The sequence below is a fragment of the Cryptomeria japonica genome, chromosome 7, assembly GCF_030272615.1.
Source record: "Cryptomeria japonica chromosome 7, Sugi_1.0, whole genome shotgun sequence".
In the NCBI taxonomy this organism is placed as follows: Eukaryota; Viridiplantae; Streptophyta; class Pinopsida; order Cupressales; family Cupressaceae; genus Cryptomeria; species Cryptomeria japonica.
This window is the reverse complement of record NC_081411.1, coordinates 36,447,169-36,473,471: the sequence shown is the minus strand read 5'-3', so window position 1 is coordinate 36,473,471 and position 26,303 is coordinate 36,447,169. Positions and strand designations below refer to the sequence as shown.

At 38.6% G+C, this 26,303-nt stretch overlaps 1 protein-coding gene across 1 annotated transcript; it reads right to left on the bottom strand.

The window, feature by feature from the left end:
• Positions 1–34: 34 nt before the first annotated feature.
• Positions 35–4,292, bottom strand: LOC131056248 (disease resistance protein RUN1-like). Its single transcript, XM_057990606.2, has 4 exons — positions 3,775–4,292; positions 2,521–3,637; positions 195–792; positions 35–75 (listed from the first exon to the last, which is right to left on the bottom strand). Exons 1-4 carry the CDS (start codon positions 4,290–4,292, stop codon positions 35–37), a joined length of 2,274 nt encoding a protein of 757 aa, XP_057846589.2.
• Positions 4,293–26,303: the final 22,011 nt, after the last annotated feature.

Here is a 26,303-nt window from a genome sequence, read left to right as displayed (position 1 = left end):
GCCAAGACAGTCCAGACTCTCACATCCATCGATTTTAATTGTCTCCAGACAACTTAGAAATGCCAATGTTGGTAACTGCTCAAGGTCTGGACAGTCGAGAATGTTTAATGTTAAAAGCTTTGGAAGATTAGACATTCCTGATAATCTTTTCAAATTTTTGCAACCCTTCAACTCAAGAAAATTTAGCTTTTTACATTGATCAATTACAACCCTTTCCAGACGATCGAGACTGGAAAGACTTGGCAATCCATTGAGCTGGGGACATTGCCGAATGGCTAGTACTTCAAGCTTTGCAAGATCAGACATTCCCGACACACTTTTCAGTTTACTACAGTTCTTCAACTTGAGAACTTTCAGTTTGGTTAAACATGACAAATCCACTTCAAATAGATTTTCCATGTGATACAGCTTGAGAGATTTAATGCTTTTATAATGACTTCCACTAATTATGACCACGCTAACTAGATTCTGCTTGCTGATCTCTACCTTTTCAAGGCTGCTCCGGCCAGGCACTCCGGTTACCAATGCCAGAAGACCTTTCAACTTGAAATTCGACAGAACAAAGCTTTTAGACTTTCTTGTATTATTGGAAGCCAGCTGCCCACTTAATGTGTCTTCCCTCAAAACCAAACCTGTAAGATGAACACCGAGGGATTCTAATAAAGGCCACCCATCAATTGGCATTTCTTCAGCATTTAAGACTAACTTTTCCAACTTTGATATTCCGGATAACTTTGGACACTCTTCCATAAAGGTTCCTGAAAGCTGCAGCTCTTTCAACAGGAAAGGTGCCTGCAAATTACTATTAGTTTTGTGAAAACATTCAACACTGTACAAGTTGATCATTAATAGATGATTAAAAAGTAGATTTACAAATTAGCAAACTAAATCAAATTATTAAATACAACAAATTATCTTAACATTCTTCTTTTGTTCTGTAATTTTTTTTTATATATTTATATTAATATCTAAATACTATTAATTGTAATCTTGTTAAATGGCTCGCCAAATGTTAATACTTGTTGAGATGGTTCACTAATGCAAACAAACCCCTAAGAGTCAGGAGGCTGACTGTGAGATGATACAACTATTCTTTAAGTGCTGTTGCATAATAGTCTACCTAGGAGTTAGCTATTTCATAGTAGTCAATTAAGAGCTAAATTAGGTGTTGATTTTCAGTCCACATAGGAGATAAATCAGGAGTTAATTGTTCAGTTTATCAATTTTAATTGGTAGCAGTCTCTGTAGGAGGGACTTTAGGCTTTTGTTATTGAACATAAAGGATTGTTGGTAATTTAGGGGTTAGTTTTTGAAGTTGTAATTGTTGTAGTAGTGAAAAAGCAGTTCATGTTGGAGAGGCAGTTGTAACAGAGATAGAGATCTTTGGTAGTTTCATATGTGATGAATTTAATATTTTAAGAGAACACAACTTGTCAAAAACAGCTAGAAGAATTTTTAGAGGATCTTGTTAGTGATGAAAAATGAGTAGAAGATCATAAAATCCCTAAGAAGAGAAATGGGATAATCGAGGGAGAGAGTAAAGATACAAACAATTATGATATAAATGACAATATCCAAAAAAAGGCCGTCTCACAAAATAGGAAAAGGAAAGCATGCTTAAATGACATAATGAAAAAGAGGAGAAAACACTTTTGGGATAATTTTATTCCCTTGACTTTATTTATATCTTAAATGTGCAAATGTTACAAATGGTGTAAAAAGAAATGATGATTTTCAATGGAGGAGAATTCCTAAGCTTTCAAGGAGATGGGAAAAGAGAAAGAAGACTAATTGGCAAAGATGGAGGATCTCTATTGCAACAAGTGATTGGAAGTGAAAAAAGGAAAAAATGTGATGATTTGAAGAGATATTTAATCTGAAATAAAAGACAATCGTGCATCTCCAAAAATCTAATAGAAAATAGAAATAAAAATCTAATAGATAATAGAAATTTTTACTGTTTTAATTATTGAGGTTTCGAAATTGTAAAAGAAGAGAGAATGATGCAAACAGAGACTGTAAGAATTGATTGTTAATGTTGCACCAATTTTCCCCTTCTCCTGAGCAATTCATTTACGATTCTCCTCTAATATACCATTTCCCCCCTTTGTTAGGCGATTAAAATCGAAAGAACTGAATACCTGTAAATCGCTCTGCCAGAGTCTTTTGAGATGTCCGTTGCGGATTCTCAAACATTGCAAATTGTGAAGAGGAATCCATGAAGGAATATTTGTGTGTACATTCCAATGGAGGTCAAGCTCAAGCCATAGCAAGGAATTTGATATTCCTTCATTATAATTTGAGTTCCCTAAAAAGTAAGTAATTTGAGAACCCAAAGATATGTCAAAAAATGAATGGAAACACCTGTCGGTTGTTTTCTCGAGGATGTTTCTGAACCCTCCGTTTAATTCCTGTGTAGACGGAAGTAGAGAAAGAGAAGCTCAGATTTCTATTTTATAAGAAGTTGAACTTTGGAGTAACACCATAGGAAGCAAAGACATGGAGTAGAAATGAGCATACCAGAGATTTAAGATCTTGATGACGCCACAATCGACGAGGAAAATCTATTCCATCAGCGATTTCTCTCCCCATAACCCGCAGATGGCGATGCATTCTCAATGAGACTCTGTCATCGTGCCATTGTGGCCCATTCCAACTCAACTGTTCTACCTCTTCCACAAGACCCTTGTTTTTAAGATTTTGCAGTGCATGTAGGCCGCTCCACCCAGTTCCGTCCCATACTCTTAAGGCTACGCTCTTCTGTTTGTCTACAAAGAAACACGCAATATCCATAAAAATCTGCTTCTCATCCTCATTCAATGAGTCGAAACTTATTCTCAGCTTCTGCTTTAATTCCTGAGGAAGCGTCTCACTAACTTTTTCCAATTCTAGCTGCCAGTTATCCCTAGTTTTGCCATAAACATTCTTGCCTAGAACCTGAAGAGACAGTGGTAACCCTTCGCAGACATCTACAAAGGACTCAACGAGATCCTCGTATCCAGTAGATGCATGGGCTTCATGGAAAGCATGGCAGCAGAAAAGTTTTCTCCCAAATTTTCTGTCCATTTTTTTAAGATGATAACGATCTGTGATTCCCGCCCATGTAAGGATTTGTTCATCACTGGTTGTTATGATAACAAGATTCTTACCAGGCTGGTTTAGCTTATTCGTTATTACTAGAGCATCCAACTGCTCCACATGATCAATATCATCTAGGACCATTAGAAAGCTCGGTGAATGACATCTTAAACGAGACTTGAGAATGCTTTTCCCTTGTGTGACATCAAAAATTTCTGGAGGAGTTTCATGCAGCAGATCTTTGACTAGTTTCATTTGTAGAGAAGGCAACTGACCTCTCCCAGATTTTTTGCTCACATCAAATAAAAATGATGAAGCCTCATATTCCCTTTGCTTACGATTGAAAATTTCCCTGGCTAGGGTTGTTTTCCCTATTCCGGTCATCCCATAGATGGCGACGAACTTCGCCGACTCATTTTTCTTTCTCATCAGATCGCAGCTGATTTCAAAATCTTCTACAAGCTCATCAAGGCCCACGGGATATTTTGCAGAAGGGAACGACTTTTTCAGCTGTCTTAGTACAGCCGACACTATTTTCTTACAGAGACTGCTGTCATCCCTGAAATTTTACAGGTCAACCAGAATTTGGTGAGAAACACAGTTTGGCGTCTAAGATCAATTATCTTCTAAGAAAAGAAGGTACCTTAACATCTAGAATTATATATTTAGATAAAAAATATTTAGAACGATTCTTACAGATGATTCTTGCAATAGCCATCGATTTTTGAAACAGCCTGGAGGGCTTCTCTCCACTTGTCAAGCTTGTCCAGGTGCTTGCCCTTCTTCTCGTATGTCGTGAGGGCATCCGTATATGTACCCTTTTGTTTGCGGATTTCTGAAGGCTTAACATCATAAAAGACAGGAATGATGGTAGCATGTGTTTGTAACATTAAAAGAAGCTCGTCTAGGCACCAGGCAGATTGTGCATAATGTTTTGAAAATATTACTATGTGAACTAGAGCAGATTGAATGACATTCGCAATGGTAGAAGGAACCGTTTCTCCGAATTCCAACACTGCTGAATCAAGAAACACCCTTATATTTGACTCCTCCAGAGAATTGTAAAGCTCTCTTACTAGAGATTGTTTAACATCTGATCCTCGATGGTTGATGAATACGTCATACAGAGATGTGGCTGATTTTATCCTCTTGCTAGGAGGTTCACTCGCAAAACTATCCTCATATTGTTGGGGAGATGAGGAAGAAGATGCCATGAATGGAAGATTGAAAAGTTAGATAAACAATAGATAATAGGTTAGCTTACAAGACGCCTAATTGATCGCAGTTTGCACAAGGCCTGTGATCTGAAGAAGTAGTTTATATTAGAATCTAAGCACATGAACTTTCGTGCATAATATGATAATTCGATATATTTATTATTAAATAATAATAGAATAACCATAATGTTAAAGCCAGTCGATTTGAGAAATCAACAACATCGTGACCTCGTTATGGTTCCGTGAACGTCCACGATGTACCCACGATGTGCCAAATCATAGAAATAGATGAGATAAAACGATGAAATTGAGAGCTCTCTGCAAATTTTTGTACCGAAATTTCGATATAGTTTTTTTATATCCAGGCAAATTCAGCAACAAGTTTAAAAGATTGGGTGATATATCGTAGATGAAACAACTATTAGCTTTACTGTAATTTAAAATATTTTTACCAATAAACTATTACTTAAATTCTAAACATCAAGCATGTTACCACATCTATTAAGTCTTTATTAAATTCTTTAAAAATAATAATAAAAAAAGAGCAAAACTTTTTCCATCTAAACCAAATTTCTAATACTGTGGGGACTTCTAGTTGGGAGGTTTGCTTGCGCTACGCACCGTTTCCTAGTAGACGTCATGTTACGTCACTGGCTGAAAATCTGGATAAGAGAAGACGTGAAATGAATAACTATAGCCTGTCCCTATCAACGATGATTGCTCCTTAAACGATGCGTACAAGGAAACTAAAACATTAAACAAGAAAATAAAACAGAAAACTCCGCACAGAGAGCTATCAGTCCCGGTTGGATACAGGAATATGTCTTTTTACAATCCCCGACGAACGAGCCCATTTGGATGCGACTCAGCTAGAGACAAGCTGAGACATAATTAATTAAATTTGTGGGTCATTATCCCCTGCTCTATTTTATATGTTTTGGGTGACAGGTTACTTTCAAGTTGATTTTTTTTTTAACTCTTAAATTTTGACTAAAAGTTTGGTTATTAAAAATAATATGTATTTATTTTTATAATAAGTTGCTCTATTGGACATGTTCTGTTCAACAATTTTAATTCATAAATCTATTTTTATAATAGTTAATTAAAATTTTAATTAATTAAATTTGTGGGTCATTATCCCCTGCTCTATTTTATATGTTTTGGGTGACAGGGTACTTTCAAGTTGATTTTTTTTTTAACTTTTAAATTTTGACTAAAAGTTTGGTTATTAAAAATAATATGTATTTATTTTTATAATAAGTTGCTCTATTGGACGTGTTCTGTTCAACAATTTTAATTCATAAATCTATTTTTATAATAGTTAATTAAAATTTTATTTTTGAATTTTTTTTTGAGTTGAAATTTTAGTACATTGAATTAACTTTTTTTTGTCAATTGTATTCATTTGCATTTGTTCTTGACCCGTTTTGGTGGATGTGCCTAATTTATGCTTGATTGTGTTCAATTTCACAACTGTTTTTATCAACTTGGTTCATTTTTCTATTCATGACCTTTTTGGTGACTTGTTTTGCCAATACCCGTGTTGCGCACTCCTGTTCAAACAACTTAAGCTCGAATTTCGAAAAATGAAATTCAGCTATACAAATAGTAGAAATTGTCTAGCTTTGTTAGCCTTCCCTAGAAATTAATTCTGAAAAAGCGTAAGTTGCACATAAATACATCTTCCTCTCTCATTACAAATTCTAACTAAAGTATTGAGTCTCACAAACAACAATTCTATCATTTTCCAAGTACACGTCCACATTTAAGGATCAAAGCATGTTCAAGTATACAAGTTTGTTACAACAATCATGATTAACCACATTATGTTTCTCTGTAATGAAAGCATACGCTAAAAGTTGGAGGATTTCAATCTGTCACATCAAGTCTTGCCAATGTTTTCATTATTAAGGTAATATCATTTAAATTCAACATTCCATTACTTGTTTAGCCTCCACCCTTGCAAAGAAACACACTCTTTTTCATCATAATTTAAATTTTGTGGAGGTGGGAACATTTACATAGGGTTTGACTTAGGAAGGCCCCCATATATAGCACAACCCTTCTTCCCCATTTTCCATGTGTGCAGGTTTAAATTTGACAACAAAAGTGTTATAGGAGTGAAATGTAGATAGTTACAAGTTGTGTCAGGCATTGAACAGGTGAAAAATAATGGACTAATTCATTGGGAATCTCTTTCCTATTGTTCTATGTTGGATTTCTAGGAGAGAGTGTTTAAAAGCCTCCTGACTAGATTACTACACCTTCTCAATTTCAAATACCTTTGAACTAGGGTGCCTAGCATTTGTATTTGATAGTGATTTCTACTCTAGATTTTAGATCCAAGTTCCTTTCTATATCTCTATTATAGATTTCACTTATTATGTTTGTTATTACTTTTCTATTTATTGTTTATTATTGAAATTAGCTTATTTTTCTATAACTAACCTAGATCACATAAACACACTTCGCAATCTCAATTCTTTTGTAACAAAAGGACATAATCCAAGTGTCAAGATCTCATTTCAGGATTATAATTATGCCTATTTATGTTCTAATGTTACAATGAACCATTGAGATCCTTAAATTATACCAGTTTAAGAGATCTCAATCTCACATTGTTTCATTTTAGTGAACCCAACATATCTTACACTTTCATAATATTTTTCATTTGGATGCATTCATTTTTTAAATTTATTGCTTATGCATTTACACTTAACTGGTTAATTAATTAAGTTAGTATTATCTCATGTCACTTAATTAATTAGTTAATATAATGGAGGTGTAGTGTAGTAAATTGTACACCCTTGCTAGGGTAGTACAACTTCACACTTAGTTTAGGACACGCCTTAGTGTGTTTTCATCTTGCATTGTAATTTTACTTTAAGCATTTAATTAATTAATTTAATTAAATCTAAAGTCTTATATCATCACTCCCCACATCGTAAAATTGGGCCCTTTACCCTAAGTGTGCCCGTTTTTATTTTATTCCTCCAATAAATCATTTAATCATAGACCCTAATTATGTCCTATTTTGACCTTTAAGGCCCGATTTCGCATTTCAAAACACCTCAAAATCAGTTGTAACTTTGGGATTCTCTCTAATATCATCATATCTAATAGCCTTAAAAATTTGGTGAAAAGTTGGTCGGACCATGTTGAAAGTGCACATGGTCCTCGACTTTTTTCCCAACATTTCGGGAACACAATTCTATGATATTATAATACTTAACCCTAAAATATTGGCAGGAAATTAAAATCCTAGGTCAGCCTCAAGATGAAATTAAGATCCAGGGTTTCATACATAAGAGTTCTCTTTCTTCATTTGAAGGGATCTTTCCATGAATCTAAGAGTAGGTTTTTGGAGCACAAGGAGCCTTCTATGTAGTGAAAAAGAAGCCTATGTGGAGTTTTCAACAACATTCAACATCATTCATAAAGAGTTCATCAAGCATTCATCATCAATTAGGAGCCTTGAAGACATTGAACAATAATTGGAGATCTAGTGACAAATATCTCTCCCTTGGGATTGGTATGATTTCATGTTATTTTCATTTCTTTATGTGAGCTTCTTTACACTCATTTTCACATTTACATTTGTATATGGTGAAAATGGATAACAATAACAACAATATTGAAAGGCTAAATGAATCCAACCACAAAACCCTAGCCTAACAATCAACAAAGATCCACCATAACATATGAAGATTACCTAAGACAATGCAAATAAAACAAAATCACAAACATTATACCATCACATGTCCAATAGGGTTTTGATCTCCATTCTTCCTATCTCCATTGATCTTGCTTGATATATTTGCTCTTAGATTTTTATGTGCACAAGAGCTCAACAAAGAACGGAAATGTGGTTGCAAGTAGGATCGTAGTGTAGCCAATTGATCAAGTTGTTAGCATGAATAGTGATTAGGGTTTGACAATGAAGAAAGCATCTCCTTAAATAGAAGACACAATATGAAATGGAGGCATAAGATTGAGAGGTGTAAAAAGAGAGGTCGGCTAGGATTAGAGGGTAGGTAGAAGAGATAGTAAAATAATGAAAGGGGTTAGGTAGTGTAGGAATTAAGAGATGAATGACATGTGTCATGTGTAGAAAAAGATAATGAATTAATTAAATAAATAAAGATTTATTTAATTAATAGAGGAAGTAGGATAATTAAATAAATAAAAATATTTATTTAATTTAGGAAAAGGATAATTTAAATAAATAAATGTATTTATTTAAATGAGAAATAAGGCTAGAAGAGGATAAATGAGTTAATTAAATAAATAAGGATTTATTTAATTAATAGAAGAATTAGGCTTAGATAATTAAATAAATAAAATAATTATTTAATTAAACATGACAATTTTAGGTGTCTACATTTTGCCCCTCTTTGAGACAATGCGGCTTGTCGCGTTGTTTCAAAGAAGATAAGATGAATTGATACAGAGTTGCCCCAGTATGGGAATGATATGCCCCCTCGAGAGATTGGATGAAAATGTCTGAAAAGATTACAGACAATCTCTCGATAAGAAGAAAAGGCTAGAATGGACTGACCGAATAAAGTGACAAAGTCACGGGATGAAGAAGACTAACTCGGGAAATGAAGGCGAGGGGCTAGGGTAGGCTATAAGATAGACCACGGGCAAAAGACATCCTCATTGTCATCTACACCTTCACGAGATCACAGTGCAGAGCGAGAAAAGAGCAGCAGCAGTCAGCAGCGATGGCCTTTGTACGCAGATTCGACCACGTTTGTCGATTTCAGAGGCCAGCAGAGGCAGGAGAGCCGGTAAGTACCACCAAACCTCCTCGTACTTTGACGCATTTGATTTTTTGTCATTAATGCATGCTAGGTAGCAATAAATGAGCTTAGGAATAGGGCACAAAAAAGTGCAAAAATGTGCAACCGCGTCTGTGTCGGTGCCAGGCGCGTCTGTGTCCGCCAGGCGCGTCTGTGTCGGTGCCAGGTGCGTTTACGTCTGGAACCGCATTTGTGCCTGATGCGGGCGCGTTTATGTCCTGTAGGGGCGTTTATGTCTCAAAGTCGTGTTTGTGCATAATGTAGGCACGTTTATGTCAAACAGGCGCGTCTGCATTGTGTAAGCGCGCTTGTGCAGTCAAGAGGCGCGTTTGTGAGTTTAAAACGCATTTATGTCTGAAAATGCATGGTTTGGATCTTCTAGGTCAAATCGACAGTTCTGTGATGAACATACGCTGTTGATTGGATAAGCTGCTGAGAGTATACACTCAAGCAGGTCCTCTAGGAAGACTAGGATAGATCAAGGCACTTTGTGATGAACAGAGAGCACCACAATAGAGTACTTTGTGATGAACAGGGAGTACCCAAAGTATGAGCAGCACTTTGTGATGAACACGGAGTGCTAAATGTGAGTAACACTTTGTGATGAACAGGGAGTGTCACACGCATAGTACTTTGTGATGAACAGGGAGCACTACTAAGATAAATAGCAACACTTTGTGATGAACAGTGAGTGTCACTAGGATAGATAACCATATACATTTAGATAGCAAGTAGCATTTTGTGATGAACAGTGAATACCACGATGACTGACATGATTGATTGTTTTGACTGCAGGAGTATTTGCCCATGTTAGAGTCATGAGAGAGATTCCCGTCTACACAGAGATTGCGACCGGAGTTATCATTTGAGGATAGAGCTGCCATTGAGGAGATGGGATTGAGATACGTGCTGTATGTGCTTGAGTTTCGGGCAAACATGGGTTTGCTAACTGCGCTGGCGGAGAGATGGCACTCCGAGACATGCACATTTCATTTGCCGATGGGGGAGATGACAGTGACCCTCGAGGATGTTTATAGGATATTGAGGATACCGATCGATGGAGAGTTGATCCCATACGATCGAGATGGAGACAGAGAGGTGCTGAGACGGGTGTTCCAGGATCCCGGGTTAGAGATGAGAGCAGGGCATGTGGCATGGGACACCATGACCGCGACAGGGTTAGCTTTGCCAGCTGTGATCGGAGGAGCCATCAGTGGATTCTTGTGTCCGGACAGAGCGACACGGGGGTTGGCAGTGGGCTGGGGAGGAGCACTGGAGATATTGGTGACTTAGCACACCAGATATGCATGGGGTCCATGTGTCTTGGCACACCTATATTATGAGCTTCACCAGTTCATTTACCATGGATCAGTGGGATTGGGCTATGGAGTGACACTGCTACAGGTGTGGGCATACAAGCATCTGCCTATCACACGGCCGATACACTTCAGAGGCAGGGGTCACAGACGAAGTTTTGTGCATCTTTATGATATGATTACTTCACAGCCTCGGATTGGCAGGTTAGAGCACTGGAGGCGTGTGATAGATGACATTGATGTCGTCATCTGGAGGCCGTATCTGGGGTGTGAGGAGTGGGAGGATGACGCAGTGGAGCTGCCTTATACCTTCAGGAGCAGATATTTGATTGGGCGGACGCCCTACATATTGGAGAGACAGCTGGTGGATAGGGTATGCAGACAGTTTGGCAGGATCCAGAGGATGCCACGAGGCTCGGGTATGTATGCCCACACAGTGAGGGATCAGGCAGTCACACAGCTGGCAGAGATGGTGCCCCTACCCTGGGATATGTGGCCGGAGATTGAGGATGCAGGTATGGATGCAAAGTATATAGCTTACTGGGCAGAGCATCCATTCCCTCGACTGACAGATCTAGGGGAGCTACTGGAGGGAGATGCAGGAGGAGATGATGATGATGACGGTGGGGGTGATGGAGGCAGAGGCCGACGGAGGCGGAGGGGAGTAGTTGGGGAGAGGAGGGTGACACCTCGGAGGGAGGGTGGACAGGAGAGACAGGCCCAGGTGGTGAGGGGTCGCGGTGGATTTCCCCTGCAGGTACCAGCAGCACAGGGACAGAGACAGGGACAAGTGCAGGGACAGGTGCCAGTACAGGCACAGGGACAGAGACAGGTGCAGGGACAGGTGCCAGTACAGGCATAGGGACAGAGACAGGTACCTGTTTAGGCACCGATACAGGTACAGGGGCAAGCACTCGTAGAGGGAGAGCCACAGGCAGAGGCAGAGGGTGGGGATCCAGAGGAGGATGAACTGCTAGAGCTGAGGGAGATCTGCCAGGGCCAGGCAGACAAGATCCAGGAGTTGGAGAGGGAGAGGGATCAGCTCAGGATGAGGCTCAGAGATACTGAGCGGGAGAGAGATCAGGCTATCCAGCGCTATACAGAGGCTGAGACAGCGCTGAGGGCAGGGAGGCAGGCGGCGGAGGACGCAGGAGCAGGCTACGCATATGTCCTACGAGCAGGAGAGGAGATAGGTTACTGGAAGGACCTCTATTATGGTGTCGTGCCAACAGATCAGTGGGCGAGGAGCTTCCATAGACCATCGCGGACAGCGACGGCTACAGGAGGGAGCCGGAGGAGACAGGCATCGAGTGGTGGGGTCATGGGTCCACCACCACCACCACCAGACAGGCAGGGTGATCCTAGAGCGGGTCCTTCTAGAGCTCAGACTCCGTCGAGGCCAGGCGGCTCCGAGGGAGGGAGTTCATCATAGCCATAGAGGGCTCCCTTGTATCAGTATTTGTACCATTTTTGTATTGTAGACACCTGCGGGTGATTTTGTAGCCATATGATTCTTTTGACATCATTGTATCATGACACATTTGATTATATATGAGAGATGATTCATTTTTGCGGCAGCTATATGCATGTATACCTTATGTGATGAGATGTTCTTATGATGCATGTTTTATGTGATGCTTATGATATGGATGCAAATATATACATAATGCAATGTAATATTTTTGTTCTTTTATGTTGTATATGTGTATGCATGATGCAAATGTGAATGTATGTAATGCAGATGAATATGATAATGCAAATGTAACTTGTGCTAACAGGTGTTGTGTGTAGGATGTGATGCAATTGTGATATCTATATGTATGTATGAAATGCTTATAGGTGGTAATGCAGATGTAACTACATGAAATGCAAATGTTTTTGGTGTGTCATTATACTTAGTCATGTGATAGCAGGCTACGCGGACTCAAAAAGGATGATGGAAGTCAATCAAGAAAGGGGAATGAAAGATAGAAGATATGAACGTGAAAGAGCTTCTTGTGCGTTATCATCATTGAGCGTTATTATGGCAAAATAGGTTATGACAATCGAGGCATTTGTTCGACCTAGAAAGTCATTGTACCTGTTTGCATGGAGGTAAGACAGTCACAAATAAGGAATGCCCTAGTTCATACTAGACTCATAGTGTCCTCATATCCTTGGACAAGTCATAGCATCACTAAAAGACAATCCACAGACAGCGAACAAAATAGGTGACGATACCCCATCCTCGCCTTTCTAGTCAAAGACATCCTGGAGATAGAATCTCTAGTCAGAGACATCCCGGAAAAGCTAAAAGACATGTCACCAAAAAGATGAAATCAAAAGAAAAAACAAGACTTGACACCAACATCCACTGTAGTCCTCAAGTTTAGTGTCTCTTGTCACTTGTATAAGTCTTGTTTGATTGTGGTCACAATGTTTACTTTTCACAAAAAGGATAGATAGCACTGAACCATAATGTTGTCTGAGTCTGTTGAAATATTTGATTTGTTGAAGCCCATTGTTGCTACTGTGTCTCATCTGAAACTGACTGATACTTTATTGCAGAGAAGACAAAACTTTATTGCGGATCTGTGATGCAAATGCTACTTTATTGCGGATTGTGCGTGGATAGACTTGAAGGAAGCTGGAAGAAACTTTACTCCTCGAAACATGTGGTGTTCTCAGTTCCACACCCATCACTAGACGTAGGAATTGCCTTAGCCATAGATAGGATCTGATTTATTATGGATGGAAAGAGAGTGAAAAGAGGGGTTTATTATGAATGGCTAACCAATCTTGGGTAGATCAATAACAAGCCATGATGAGAATGGGTAGGTTTATTGTGAACGAATAGGTTGTGAGTGTGTGCAATGTGAAGGATGAAAGTTAATCCTGAAGGAGAGAGGAGCAATGTCTCTACGCATGGCGCTGGTGACGCAGTTTTCACCATGGTACTTGCCCAGGGCGCCACCAAAGTGATTTTCACCATTGGACGAAATTATTTCTCTTTACTTTTTTTGATTTTTTTAATTTTTTTGTGTCACAAGGCGCCTGTTTGCCAGGTTTTCACCAAGTAACGATTTTTTTGTGTTTTTATAATTTTTTTGTATTTTTGAATTTTTTTGATTTTTTTGTATTTTTGAAATTAGGATATTCCGAAGAGCTATGTGTAGAACCTGCGAAGATGCATGCTGTTGATAGGATCCTCCAAAGGTTCACCTTCTGTAGTAGAGAGTTGATATGCACCGGATCCATAGGCAGTTGTAACGATGTAAGGACCCAGCCAATTTGGTTCGAACTTGCCCTTCTTCTCTCTGTCTTGCTGATTCTTGGGGTTTTCTCTGAGAACTAAGTCACCTACCTCAAATGTGCGAGGCTTCACCTTGTGATTGTAGCTGCGACTCATTCGTTGTTGGTAAGCCTTAAGGTGATTAAAAGCAGTGTGTCTTCGTTCATGGGTGAATTCACAATACTGGTTCCCACTTTTTTACCAACTTTGGCACTTAGATGAATATTTTGAAAAAAACCTTCACTTTTCGACACCTATAACTTTTAAACCGTTAAGAATTTGAAGATGATATAAACTAGTGATTTTTAGCATATCGTTTGTAGATTCTAAATATGTTTTTTTCAAATTTGTTTGAAATTTTTTTTATTGATTTTTCCATCTCCCTCAAAAAGTAGTTTTTTTACAGCAAACAACATTTTTTAAGAGTGATGTATATCCTGAAACACATTATTTTTTTTTTATAAATGATAAGAACTTAATTCTTTTGAATTTTGGTTTGTAACATCAATATCCAGTGCATGTAGTTGGTTTGATAGTGATATGTTGAATATTTTTTATTTTATTAAGTTTTGAAGTTCGACTAATTATAATTCAGATATAGGTGTATGTTTGAACACATAACTTGTTCTATATATATCAAAATTCAATTTTCTTTTTTTTGTTAGAAAGAAAATACCAATACCTAGTGCATAGATATTTTTCACAATTTTTTTGAATTAGTTTACTATTTTTCCCAATGGATTGAACAAAGAAGTTCATGTTTGGTGAAAAACCTACATTCATAAGAAATAAAATAAAAAAATATTAATGAAATTAAATATATTAAAAGTTATACTATTTGGAAAGATTATAATAAGGACTAAATACCTAAAAAAAAATAGTAAAAAAATGAATTAATTTGACCCCCCAAAAGCTAATGTAAAATTGGTTTTTTATCAGCATTTGATAGATGCAAAGGAGACTCCATTGCAAGTATGATTTAGAAGTAGAGAGGTTCTATCCAAGAAATTTTGATCTAAGAGCCTTTGATTTAACTCTTTTCAATTAATTACTTAAATTGGGACCTATTCAAGTTTAAATCATTATATTTTCTAAAAAATGTACGATTTCAGCAAAAATCAGGACGTACCAAAAAGTGGAAACTAGCTTTGTGAGTTCACCCTCATCCAGCAGTTCTAGTTCTTGTAAGCAAGAGACCCTGTAATCTTCATCGTTGATGATGTTTCACAAAGAGACCCGTAAAGAAGGTAACTCGACCTCAATAGGCAAGATGGCTTCAGCACCATAGACAAGTGAGTAGGGTGTAGCTCCTGTAGGTGTGCGGACACTTGTGCGATAGGCCCAAAGTGCAGGATTGAGTTGGATATGCCAGTTACGGCCAACGTCGTCGATTGTCTTTTTGAGGATTTTAAGAATTGTTTTATTAGACGCCTCAGCTTGGCCATTACCTTGGGGATAATATGGTGTGGAGAAACGATGGGAAATATGGAAGTGCTCACAGAGTTCACGAACATCCTGATTTTTGAAGGGATGCCCGTTATCTGTGATAATGGAATTGGGAATACCATATCGGCAAATGATGTAGTTAAGGATGAAAGTAGCAATTTGTTTCCCAGTGACTTGTGTGAGAGGCACGGCTTCAATCCATTTTGTGAAATACTCTGTGGCTGTGATAATGAATTTATGACCATTGGAAGAAGGAGGGTGAATCTTGCCTATGAGATCGAGTCCCCACTGACAAAAGGGCCAAGGAGATGCAAGTGGTTGTAGTTCTTGTGCTGGTGCATGTATGAGGTCTCCATGAATTTGACATTGCTTGCATTTCTTGACAAACTGATATGAGTCTTTTTCCATATTGGGCCAGTAATATCCAGTCCTGATGAGTTTCTTGGCCAAGGTAGGACCACTAGTATGCGGACCACATATCCCTTCATGCACTTCACGTAACGCAATCTGAGCTTCGTTGCTTTCTAAACATCTTAGAAGAGTGCCATCTAGATCTCGTCGGTATAGGATATCAGCTAGAATGACATATCGAGAGGATTGGCGAATGAAAGTGCAGCATTGGTTGTTTGATAGATCAGGAGGTAGGGTATTATCGCGAAGATATGTAAATATGGAACCATATAACTGGGATTCGGGACCAACAACACATATCATTTCAGTAGGAGTGATCTCATATGAAGGAACCAACAGGTTGTCTACCAGGAACTTATAGCAGGTCTCATTTTGCGGTAGATCAATTAATGAACCAATTGTAGCCATGGCGTCTGCAACACGATTTTGCTCTCTTGGTATCTGCTCAAAATCTATCTTTATGAAGTGCTGTTTCAAATTATCTATCAGTTGTTTGTAAGGCATTAGTTTTTCATCTTTTGTTTGGTAATCATCAGTTGCTTGACGGATAACCAGTTGAGAATCCCCAAAAAAACGAAGTTCCTGGATCTTCCACTGAGCTGCAAGTCGTAATCCAGTTGTTAATGCCTCATATTCCGATATATTGTTAGTGCAAGGAAATGATAAGTGGTATGATTTTGGTATAGAATCGCCTTGAGGAGTTATAAAGAGAATACCAGCTCTTGCCCCATGCTGTGTGTATGAGTCGTCAAAGTACAGTTGCCATGGCTTTGCATGCGATATTGTTAAAAATGATTCATCTGGAAATTCTGAATTTAGAGGAGCATCATCTATCATGGGAGCATCTGCTAATTGATCTGCGATTTCTTGTCCTTTTATTGCTTTTCTGTCCACGTACTTGATGTCGAATTCACTCAGGATCATTACCCACTTGGCCAGCCGCCCAGTAAGTGTAGCTTTGTTGAGAAGATATTTTAATGGATCAATTCTTGCAATCAACTTAGTCTTATGAGTGAGCATATAATGTCGTAATTTCTGTGAAGCAAAGACCACAGCGAGACATGCACGCTCGATTGGTGTGAAGTTTAGCTCATATCCCACCAATGTGCGACTGATATAGTATACTGCTTTTTCCTTGCCGTTAGCAATTTGTTGTGCTAGGAGTGCCCCCAGTGCTGTTGGAGTAGCTGATATGTATAGTAGCAAAGGTTGATCTGGAATGGGTGGCATCAGAACTGGCGGATTTAAAAGATAATCTTTGAGCGTCTGAAAAGCTTGTTGATAGTTATCATCCCATTTGAACTTAATGTTTTTATGTAGCAGGTGCTGAAAAGGATTACACTTATCTGTAAGTTGTGCTATGAATCTTCGTATAGACTGGAGTCTCACTTGTAAGGATCGAAGTTGACTGATATTTCTGGGTGGCGGCATGTCCAAGATAGCCTTGACTTTTGCTGGATCGGCTTCAATTCCTCTTTTAGACACAATGAATCCTAGGAGCTTCCCGGAGGTTACTCCAAAGACACATTTCTTTGGGTTTAACCTTACCTTGTATTTTTCCAACTGATCAAAGACGACTGAAAGTATGTCCAAATGTGTATCTCTATCTATTGATTTACCCAAGAGATCATCAACATAATCTTCCACGGTTATGTGCATGAGATCATGAAAGATAGTGGTCATTGCTCTTTGTTATGTTTTATGTTGATCCTCAGGTGCAATCCTGATTTGATTATAACCAGAAAATCCATCCATTAAAGATAACATTTCGTGACCTGCTGTAAGATCAACGATCAAGTCGATATTTGGTAATGGGAAGTCATCCTTCGGATAAGCTTTGTTGATGTCTCTGAAATCTGTACATATTCTGATGCTACGATCTGGTTTGCTGACAGGTACTAAATTGGAGATCCATTCGGGATAATCAATTGGGCGTATGAATCCAACATCCAATAATTTCTCTAGTTCTGCTTTGACTAGTAATGCCACTTGTGGATGCATTTTCCTTAATTTTTGTTTCACTGGCTTTGCCCCCGATTTGACTGTCAAATGATGCATTACCAAATCCGGATCTAGTCCAGGCATATCAGCGTATGACCATGCAAAGTTGATTTGTCGTTCTTTGAAGAAGCTTATGAATTTCGTCCTTTCGGACTCTGTCAATGATTGAGCCAGGAATATGTTGTGTGGAACCTTTTCTGTACCAATGTTTGTTTTGATAGTCTCCTCTACCAACATGGATGACTTTTCCTCATATGATGCTGGGAGAATGTCGAGCCTTCCATCTTCGGGTGCCTCAGAGAGGTTTTCGCCCTCAGATACATCCTTTCTTTTTACTTTTTTGGGATCTGATAGCGCCACAGTGTGGTTTTCGCCATAAGATCCTTGTTTTGTTCTTATTTTCACATTTTTGCGACTGGAAGGTCCGACACCCACACCAAAGTATGCGATGTTGTTGAGTTCTATGGTGTATCCTGCTTTATGGTCCCCAAGGGGAAGGTCATCTCGTATACCAAGATAGTCGATAATGGCTTCGTCATTTTGAAATGTATCAAATTGTGCCGGTCCTTCATAATCCCAGTCAATGAGTTGGGGATGAACAAGGGGAAGGCCTTTAATGTTTTCAGAGTTTGCAGGGCTAAGAGTGAAGATGTGGTTATATTCGGATATATCGCGGCAATCATCGAGGTCATCGATGGCACTCTCCTCATCAGTTTCGATCGCAAGTGAATCCAAATTGTCGTCACTAGTAGCGCCTTTCGGGACAGGTGTCCTCATCCTATGTGATTTCGACCTAGAACCTTGAAACGAAGACTGTGGGGAATCCTTATGAGTTGTTTCTTGACCAACTCTGAACTTTTTGTAAAATTCCTCTTCTTCTGTGGGTTTGTCTGGCTCTCTGAATGTCTCGGTGAGCTCATAGTCACTGGAGGATTTGTCTGAACCCCATTCCCATTCATTGGAATCTGTGGAATAATAATCTTCTTGTTGAATTTTGGCAACTTTGATTTGTGATGTCCTTTCTGTCCTTTTATTGTGGATCTTGGAAGTCAGAAAACCAAGTCCCTTTGAGCGTTCCCTTCTTACAGTCAATTCAGGTTGTAAGGGCTCCATGACGCCTTCTTTGCGTAACCCAAGAGGGCTTTTTCCATCATACCCAAATTTTTGGAGGATCTTGTAGCCTTTACCATATTTCTCACAGGGTATATTGATCTGATCATGTGTGTCATCTTCAATGTCTTTGTAAAGCATTTTGTATAAATTTTCCTCTTCTAGTTCACCCCATCGTTGAAAAGTAGTAGGATCCCATTTAAGTATCATGATGGATATTTGCTTGTTAGGATGTGGTCTTCCATATTCTTTTGGAGAGCTCATGACTTGTCGTAAATACATGGTCTGATTCAAAGTGTATTCTCCCATGCCTTTGTCCTGAAATTTGCCTTTAAGTTCACCTTGTTTTGATGTCGAAGGTTTCAATGACTCAGGGTCGATATATGCCGAAGAAGGGGCAGCCTCACGATTACTGGGAATGATGGTCTCAGTATGTGATCTCAGGTTATTGCAATATATGAACGGATTAGGATCACCGTTAACTATTACCTCGACTCCATTATGAGGAAACTTAATGCATTGATGATATGTCGATGGGACTGCCCTCATTTCATGAATCCAAGGATGTCCTAGCAATATGTTGTATGTGAGATCCAGATCTAGGACTTGACAAACTACATCCTTTGTGACTGGCCCAATTCTTAGAGGTAAGGTGACTGTGCCTTTAGATGAGCGCTCTTCATCATCATATGCCTTGATGGTGATTTGATTTGTAGAATTCACAGCTTTGTCAGAATATCCCAATTGTTTAATGGTGCTCAATGTACAAATGTTTAGACCTGCTCCTCCATCTATCAGGACTCGCTTTATTTGATGTTTGTGTATGAAGGCTTCAACATGTAAAGGTGCATTATGTGGCTGACTTACGGAGGCATCATTAGCTTCTGTGAATGTGAGGGAATGTGGAAAGGAAAGGTAGCCCACCATGGCTTGAAACTGGTCCATGTTCAGATCAGTAGGAACGGCGGTGTCTCTCAAGATTTTGTCAAGAATAGCTTTATGAGCAGGGGATATACGTAAGAGCTCAAGGATAGAAATGAGTGCGGGTGTCTTCCCTAACTGTTCTACAAGGTCATACTCAGGCTTGGTTGATGAAGAAGCGGTATTTTTAGTAGAGGCACCTGGCAGCGTAATTTTACCTCGACGAGTTGTAATATGACATTCAGAGGTATGTTCAGAAGAAGATCCAACACCTCTTAGGACAATCTTGGGTCTCTGAGGGGGATTCTCAGGGTTTTTGTTCTTGATGGTAATAGTGGAGATATGATTGTCCATCGAGATGTGATTGATAGTTGAGTCGTAGTTGTAAGGTGCTCTAGTATAGTTGGCTTGATCATATGTGACTTTGGCTTTTCCTTTGTCATGCTTTGGGAATGGTTCCTTAAACATCTCATGTTCTTGATTGGATGAGTGTCCCTTAATCTCAATATCACCTCTATCAATGAGATCTTGCACAATGTTCTTCAGTCGATGACAATTACCTGTCTTGTGACCCTTGCTCTTATAAAATTCACAATACTCATCATCATTCCACCAATTTGGTTTGACCTTTGGTTCATATGGAGGAAAATCTGGAACTGTGATCACTTTGTTTGCCACAAGCTTTTTGAAGATTGATTCAAGTGGTTCTCCCAATGGGGTATACTTCCTTCGTGGTCTAGAAGTTGTTTGAGTATTCACTTGATTGTTTGTAGAACTTGATCCCGAAAAGATGAACTTGGGTCTCACTGTATTAGCATCAACAACACCATCATTGACTGTATTCTTGTTTTTATTCCAAAATCTTGGCTTGTCTTTTCCTTTAAAGTCCTCTTTGTTTTCTTTGAATATCTTAATGACTCCTTGTTCAATTAAGACCTTTTTTGTTGCTAAGCCCTTTTCAATAACATCCTTGAAGGTAGACAAACAAGCTTTCCTTAGGTCATAGCCAATATCCTTGTTAACATTTTGAGTGAACATTTCTACCATTTGTTTCTGTGGGATTTCGCAAGAGCATCTGCTAGCTAGATTTCTCCATCTTTGTAAAAATGTTGCGAAAGATTCTCCTTCCTTTTGCTTAGTATTGCACAAGGTAGTGACTGAGACATCTGTTTCTATATTGTAAGAGAAATGCTGAATAAATGCCTCTGCTAAGTCGCCCCATGACTTAATACCAGGAGGTAATTGAGAGAACCATTCCATGGCTTGATCGCCTAAGCTCTGCGGGAACAACCTCATCAAGTATGTTTCTTCTGCCGCTACCTCAATGCAGGCTGTGAAAAATTGTCTTATGTGTGCCTTGGGGTCTCCTTTCCCTCTATACTTGTCAAATTTTGGCGTCACAAAGTGTGCAGGAAATGGAGGCATTGGAATGCTCTTATCAAATGGATAAGGACATATGTCTCTCATAGTGTATGTTGGTTTTGGCATACTCATGTCCTCCATTTTCTTTTGTAGATCTCTAATTTGTTGCTCCAAATTGTTCTTAGGTGGCAATCTATTTCTTGTAGCATATCCCATGTTTGAGACACCAATTTGAGGAGGAGCTTGTTGCATGTATGGATGATACTGATCATAGACATGTCCATATGGAGGGGGTCTATATTGAGGCGGCATATATGGAGCACTTGGCATAACTTCATGTTGAGGAACCCCATATCTATTTTGTGCATATATACCATATTCTATAGGCATTTCATGTTCCAATGTGTTGCCCCCAAATTTGACATGAGGTTTCCTTGTGTCCAAATTGTGAGCATGCCTTTGAATGTCCACTTGTTTTGATTGATCCACAACTTGAGCATGTGATTGAGCATATCTATCTGCATAAGGCCTCCATGATGGTCTTCGAAGGTAAGTATCATATGTTTGAGCTTGTGTATGTGGAATTTTTGGTTTTTGAAGCAAAGCTGAAGGTGATTCAGGTACCATATTCGGTCCTCTATTTCCTCCACTATTTGGTCTCCTTTGATCCATGTTGGATTGAGTTTGTTGCGAGGGTCGATTTTCCATAAGTTGAGACATGTCAAAGTCATGGGGTATTTTAGCTCCACTTTGTGCCATCATGTGTAGAAAGTACTGTCTATCCCTTCTCATTATCTCTTCAACCAATCTATTGAAATGAGGATTCATTATGGATTCTTCTATATCTGCTGATTGTATTGAAAAGTTGTCCACATTGTCATTGTGTGTAGCATTGTTGTTTGTCGTGTCTGTGTTTTCCACATTTGGATTGTTTCTATAAACATCCATGTCAGGTAATGTAGTGTGCTCAGGATTGAAAAATAAATCATTGTCATACTCATAAGAACTCATGGTTGCGGATTCTTGAGCTTCTTTAGCTATTCTCCTAGATTTTTGAAGGCGGATTTCAACCATGAACTAGGTGTTTAACCAAGCTGTGAGAGACTAGATGAAAAGTGAAAAGAGTATGGAAGACCAAGAGTTGTATGGAGTGTAAATGAATCTTGAGGTGTACTTGCAATGTCCAAAGTGTAAGACCAAGTATGTAAGTAGTAGAGTAGGTGTGACTTCCAAAGAGATGATTGTTTCTCTTGATGAGGTAAGCTGACCTTGACTCTAAGTAAGACTAAATGAGACCCAAAGGTAAGAAACCTTGATGAGTGACCACTTAGCAAAATGTAGTTGTATGTAGTGTGTTGAAAGAGTATAGTGAGGACAAGCAAGTGACCTTTTTGACTCAAGTTTAGACAAGTATGAATGTAAAATGAGATGTGAAGCAATGATAGACTGTATGAGACCTTAGAACAGGTTGAATGCTAGATGAAACCTGAAGAGACAACCTAGGAAGCTCAAGTATTTCGAAACTGATTTTCTTTGTTTGCTGGACTGTAAAAGTTTTCAATTCCTGACACAGACGCGATTCCCAGACACAGACGCTTCTTTGTTAGACATAGACGCTGATAAAAACATAGACGCTATTCTGCCCTTCACAGACGTGCTTAGATGACCCAGACGTGGTTAAAACAGACACAGACGCGTTTCTGTAAACTTCGTGCAATTTTTCCAATCTGTGAAGTTGTTTTGTTGTGACCAAATCCGACTCTTTGACTGTTTTTCGTGACAAGAGGACACAATGTTGATGATGACTCAATGTTTGCAAGTGTTTAGACTCCAAAAGTGTGTTGTTTGATGTAAAATGTTTTGCATACACTTGAAGACACAAAAGACACAATGTTTTGTTGTTTGGTCTTGAATGTTTGAATGTTTAACATAAGACAAGCACAATTCTTATGGCTGACCAAGACAATAGTTGTTGATCCCACATAGGGTTTTACCCCCGAGGCTACGCTATTCAGAGCGGATACTTAGATGCTTGACCTCACTGGCTCCACCTTCGGCACTCACTTCTCGGGTCAGCCAAGCATCAGTCCCCATGAAAACTCCCCATGGCGAACTTTGTATCTCTACTAAGAACCGTATGTGTGTGGGCCGCTACCAAAGGTCCGACCTTCTGCCTCAACAACTAGAAGGATTTGGGCTTCTAAAACAAAAAGGTGCTAGTAAGGGCATCCGCTCGTGTGGCCATACATGTGGCACATTCAGCTTTGTAAATACAGAAGGCTCCCAGCCGGTAGGGGTTACGCCCTACAAATGATCAAATAAATTTGATCAAACGGGTTTATGGGGAGACATAGTGTCGGTATGAACTAATCAGCACACGTTATTCATAGTTTTCACCATGAATACATTTGTTTATAGTGGCTTGGAAGAAGATGGCTTTTCTTTTTCTACCACTTGGGTCATTCTCTTCTCACTAGTAGTCCTAATGACCACACGGGAAGACAGGCCCTCTAAAGATTAAACAAAAAGAGCCTATTGCTCAAGACACAAAAGATAATGATTCAATTTTAGTGCACCAATGGAAGTGTTTGCTAATCTATGAAAACAAGGCACACAACAAAATTACAAAACCCTAGCCAAAGACCTGCAACAAAATTTGTTAGTAGTTTGGGTTGTTTCAAATGATCACCCCTTCCTGTAAGCACACAAGTTAGGTAAATTTTAGAAAACCCAAAAGACTTTGTGAAAAAGGGGCCTTCAACAAAAACATTTTTGCTCCCAAAACAAGCTGCACAAACTTAGTTAGCTAGATCTGCAAGGGTTAGTCCAAAAATAAACCAGATCCGAAACCCTAAGTACAAAATCCGAAAATTGAACCAAAGGAAATTTAAAAATTTTGAAACACTAAAACACAGATGCTGTTATACCAGACACAGACGTGTCTGTATGACACAGACGCGGTTCTGTGATTCACAGACGCGGCCAAAATACACAGACGCCTCTCTCGGACACAGACGCGGGCAGAAACAGCGCAGACGCGGTTCGAAAACACAGACGCCCCTTTCAGAAACCTGCAAAATAAAATTTGGCAAAAACACAGGCGCGATTCCAGATTCTGCAGACGCTCCTAAAACTCAGAGACGTGATCCGAAAGTTTGCAAATGAAGAAAAACCTAAAATGTCGTCGAAAAATGTCTGATCTGCAACTTCAAAAATGCAAAATCTGCAACAAGAAGGTTAAATGCAAAGGGACAAGAGTCCCACCGGGCGTGCCAAAATGTATATGGTGAAAATGGATAACAATAACAACAATATTGAAAGGCTAAATGAATCCAACCACAAAACCCTAGCCTAACAATCAACAAAGATCCACCATAACATATGAAGATTACCTAAGACAATGCAAATAAAACAAAATCACAAACATTATACCATCACATGTCCAATAGGGTTTTGATCTCCATTCTTCCTATCTCCATTGATCTTGCTTGATATATTTGCTCTTAGATTTTTATGTGCACAAGAGCTCAACAAAGAACGGAAATGTGGTTGCAAGTAGGATCGTAGTGTAGCCAATTGATCAAGTTGTTAGCATGAATAGTGATTAGGGTTTGACAATGAAGAAAGCATCTCCTTAAATAGAAGACACAATATGAAATGGAGGCATAAGATTGAGAGGTGTAAAAAGAGAGGTCGGCTAGGATTAGAGGGTAGGTAGAAGAGATAGTAAAATAATGAAAGGGGTTAGGTAGTGTAGGAATTAAGAGATGAATGACATGTGTCATGTGTAGAAAAAGATAATGAATTAATTAAATAAATAAAGATTTATTTAATTAATAGAGGAAGTAGGATAATTAAATAAATAAAAATATTTATTTAATTTAGGAAAAGGATAATTTAAATAAATAAATGTATTTATTTAAATGAGAAATAAGGCTAGAAGAGGATAAATGAGTTAATTAAATAAATAAGGATTTATTTAATTAATAGAAGAATTAGGCTTAGATAATTAAATAAATAAAATATTTATTTAATTAAACATGACAATTTTAGGTGTCTACAACATTCATGCTTTAGATTATTTAGCATATTTTATTTGGAGCATTGTCATTCTCATTTACATTTACATTCACATACATTTAGGGTTTACTCTCCAAAGCATAGGGTAGCTCTAGATTCCTATCATTTAGGATCTTACATACACACAAGGTTCTAGAACACACATTTTCAGTACATTATCAACTATTTATGGAGGTGGAAATCACCAACACAGGGGTTTGATTGAGGAAAATTCCTACATAGACACCCAAACCCTCTCTTTTTAGTTGCAGGTGCAGAAACAGGTACCCGAAAGAATTTTCAGATCAAGAAAAGGCACAAGTAGAACCGAAAAGTCTCAAAATTGCTCAAAATTGTCAGGGACAAGGGTGTGGAACCCTGGTCCTTCCCAATATAGGTGCATGGCACTCTCATCCCCCTCAAAATTAATGAATTTTGGCAGGTTGAAGGCTCAGGATCTGCAGTTTGCAATCTTTTAGTTATAGCCTCTTGTCTGCAGAAACATGACACGGGCATGGTACCCCATTCCTAGTTAGTTTGGCTCAGTTTTCAACATCAGGTACACATTCAAATTCCTCCTCCTTGTCTTCTTTCAGTATCTTAGTTTCAGATCTGCAAGTTTGTTCAATTTCAGTTCATATGTGCTTCATTGTTTATCTCCTAGTCTAGTTGATCAATCAAACCCTATCTTTCACATCTTACCTTCATTTAAAACAAGAGGAATAGAAAACCTAAGAGATAATCCTTGGCTCTCTCTCTCTCACAAGAAGTAGCCAAAGTGAGCTATCTCCCTAGGCACTTTCGTATTCCTAATGTGTTGGCTAAAGTGGGATTAGGTCCTAGTCACATGGTCTTGCTTTTCTGCTACACATTTTTGTGGACCTGACGTCAATCCAATCTTGTTGAATTATGATTTATGTTCTCAGATCTACGTGTTTTATCTATTTCAAATTTAAATTTACATTTACAAGTTTCAATTCCTTGCAAATTTAAAATATTTAGAGGTCAATTTTGTTAAAACCCTAATTTTTCAATTCAAAATTCAACTTGTTGTTAGGAACTAGGAAGGACAACTGAGAGGGGGGGGTGAATCAGTTGTCAATCAATTATAATGCAAAACAAATTATTCCAACTTAAAACTTAGTGCTAGTAAAACAAATTAACAATTATATTAATACCGGTACAACTTAATCCATGAAATAGAAGTAAAAACAACATCCACAACACATGATATAGAGATTTGGATGTTGAAACCCTGTACGTAAGGGGAAAAATCATGGTGGGAAACCTTACCCATGTCAATCAG

Bases quoted from the DNA above. Each gene is read 5' to 3' on its own strand.
- LOC131056248 (XM_057990606.2), bottom strand. From the start codon at position 4,292: ATGGCATCTTCTTCCTCATCTCCCCAACAATATGAGGATAGTTTTGCG. The intron at 3,638-3,774 runs GTAAGAATCGTT...GTAAAATTTCAG, and splicing joins GGCTATTGCAAGAATCATCT to GGATGACAGCAGTCTCTGTA. The intron at 793-2,520 runs GTATGCTCATTT...AGTAATTTGCAG, and splicing joins ATCAAGATCTTAAATCTCTG to GCACCTTTCCTGTTGAAAGA.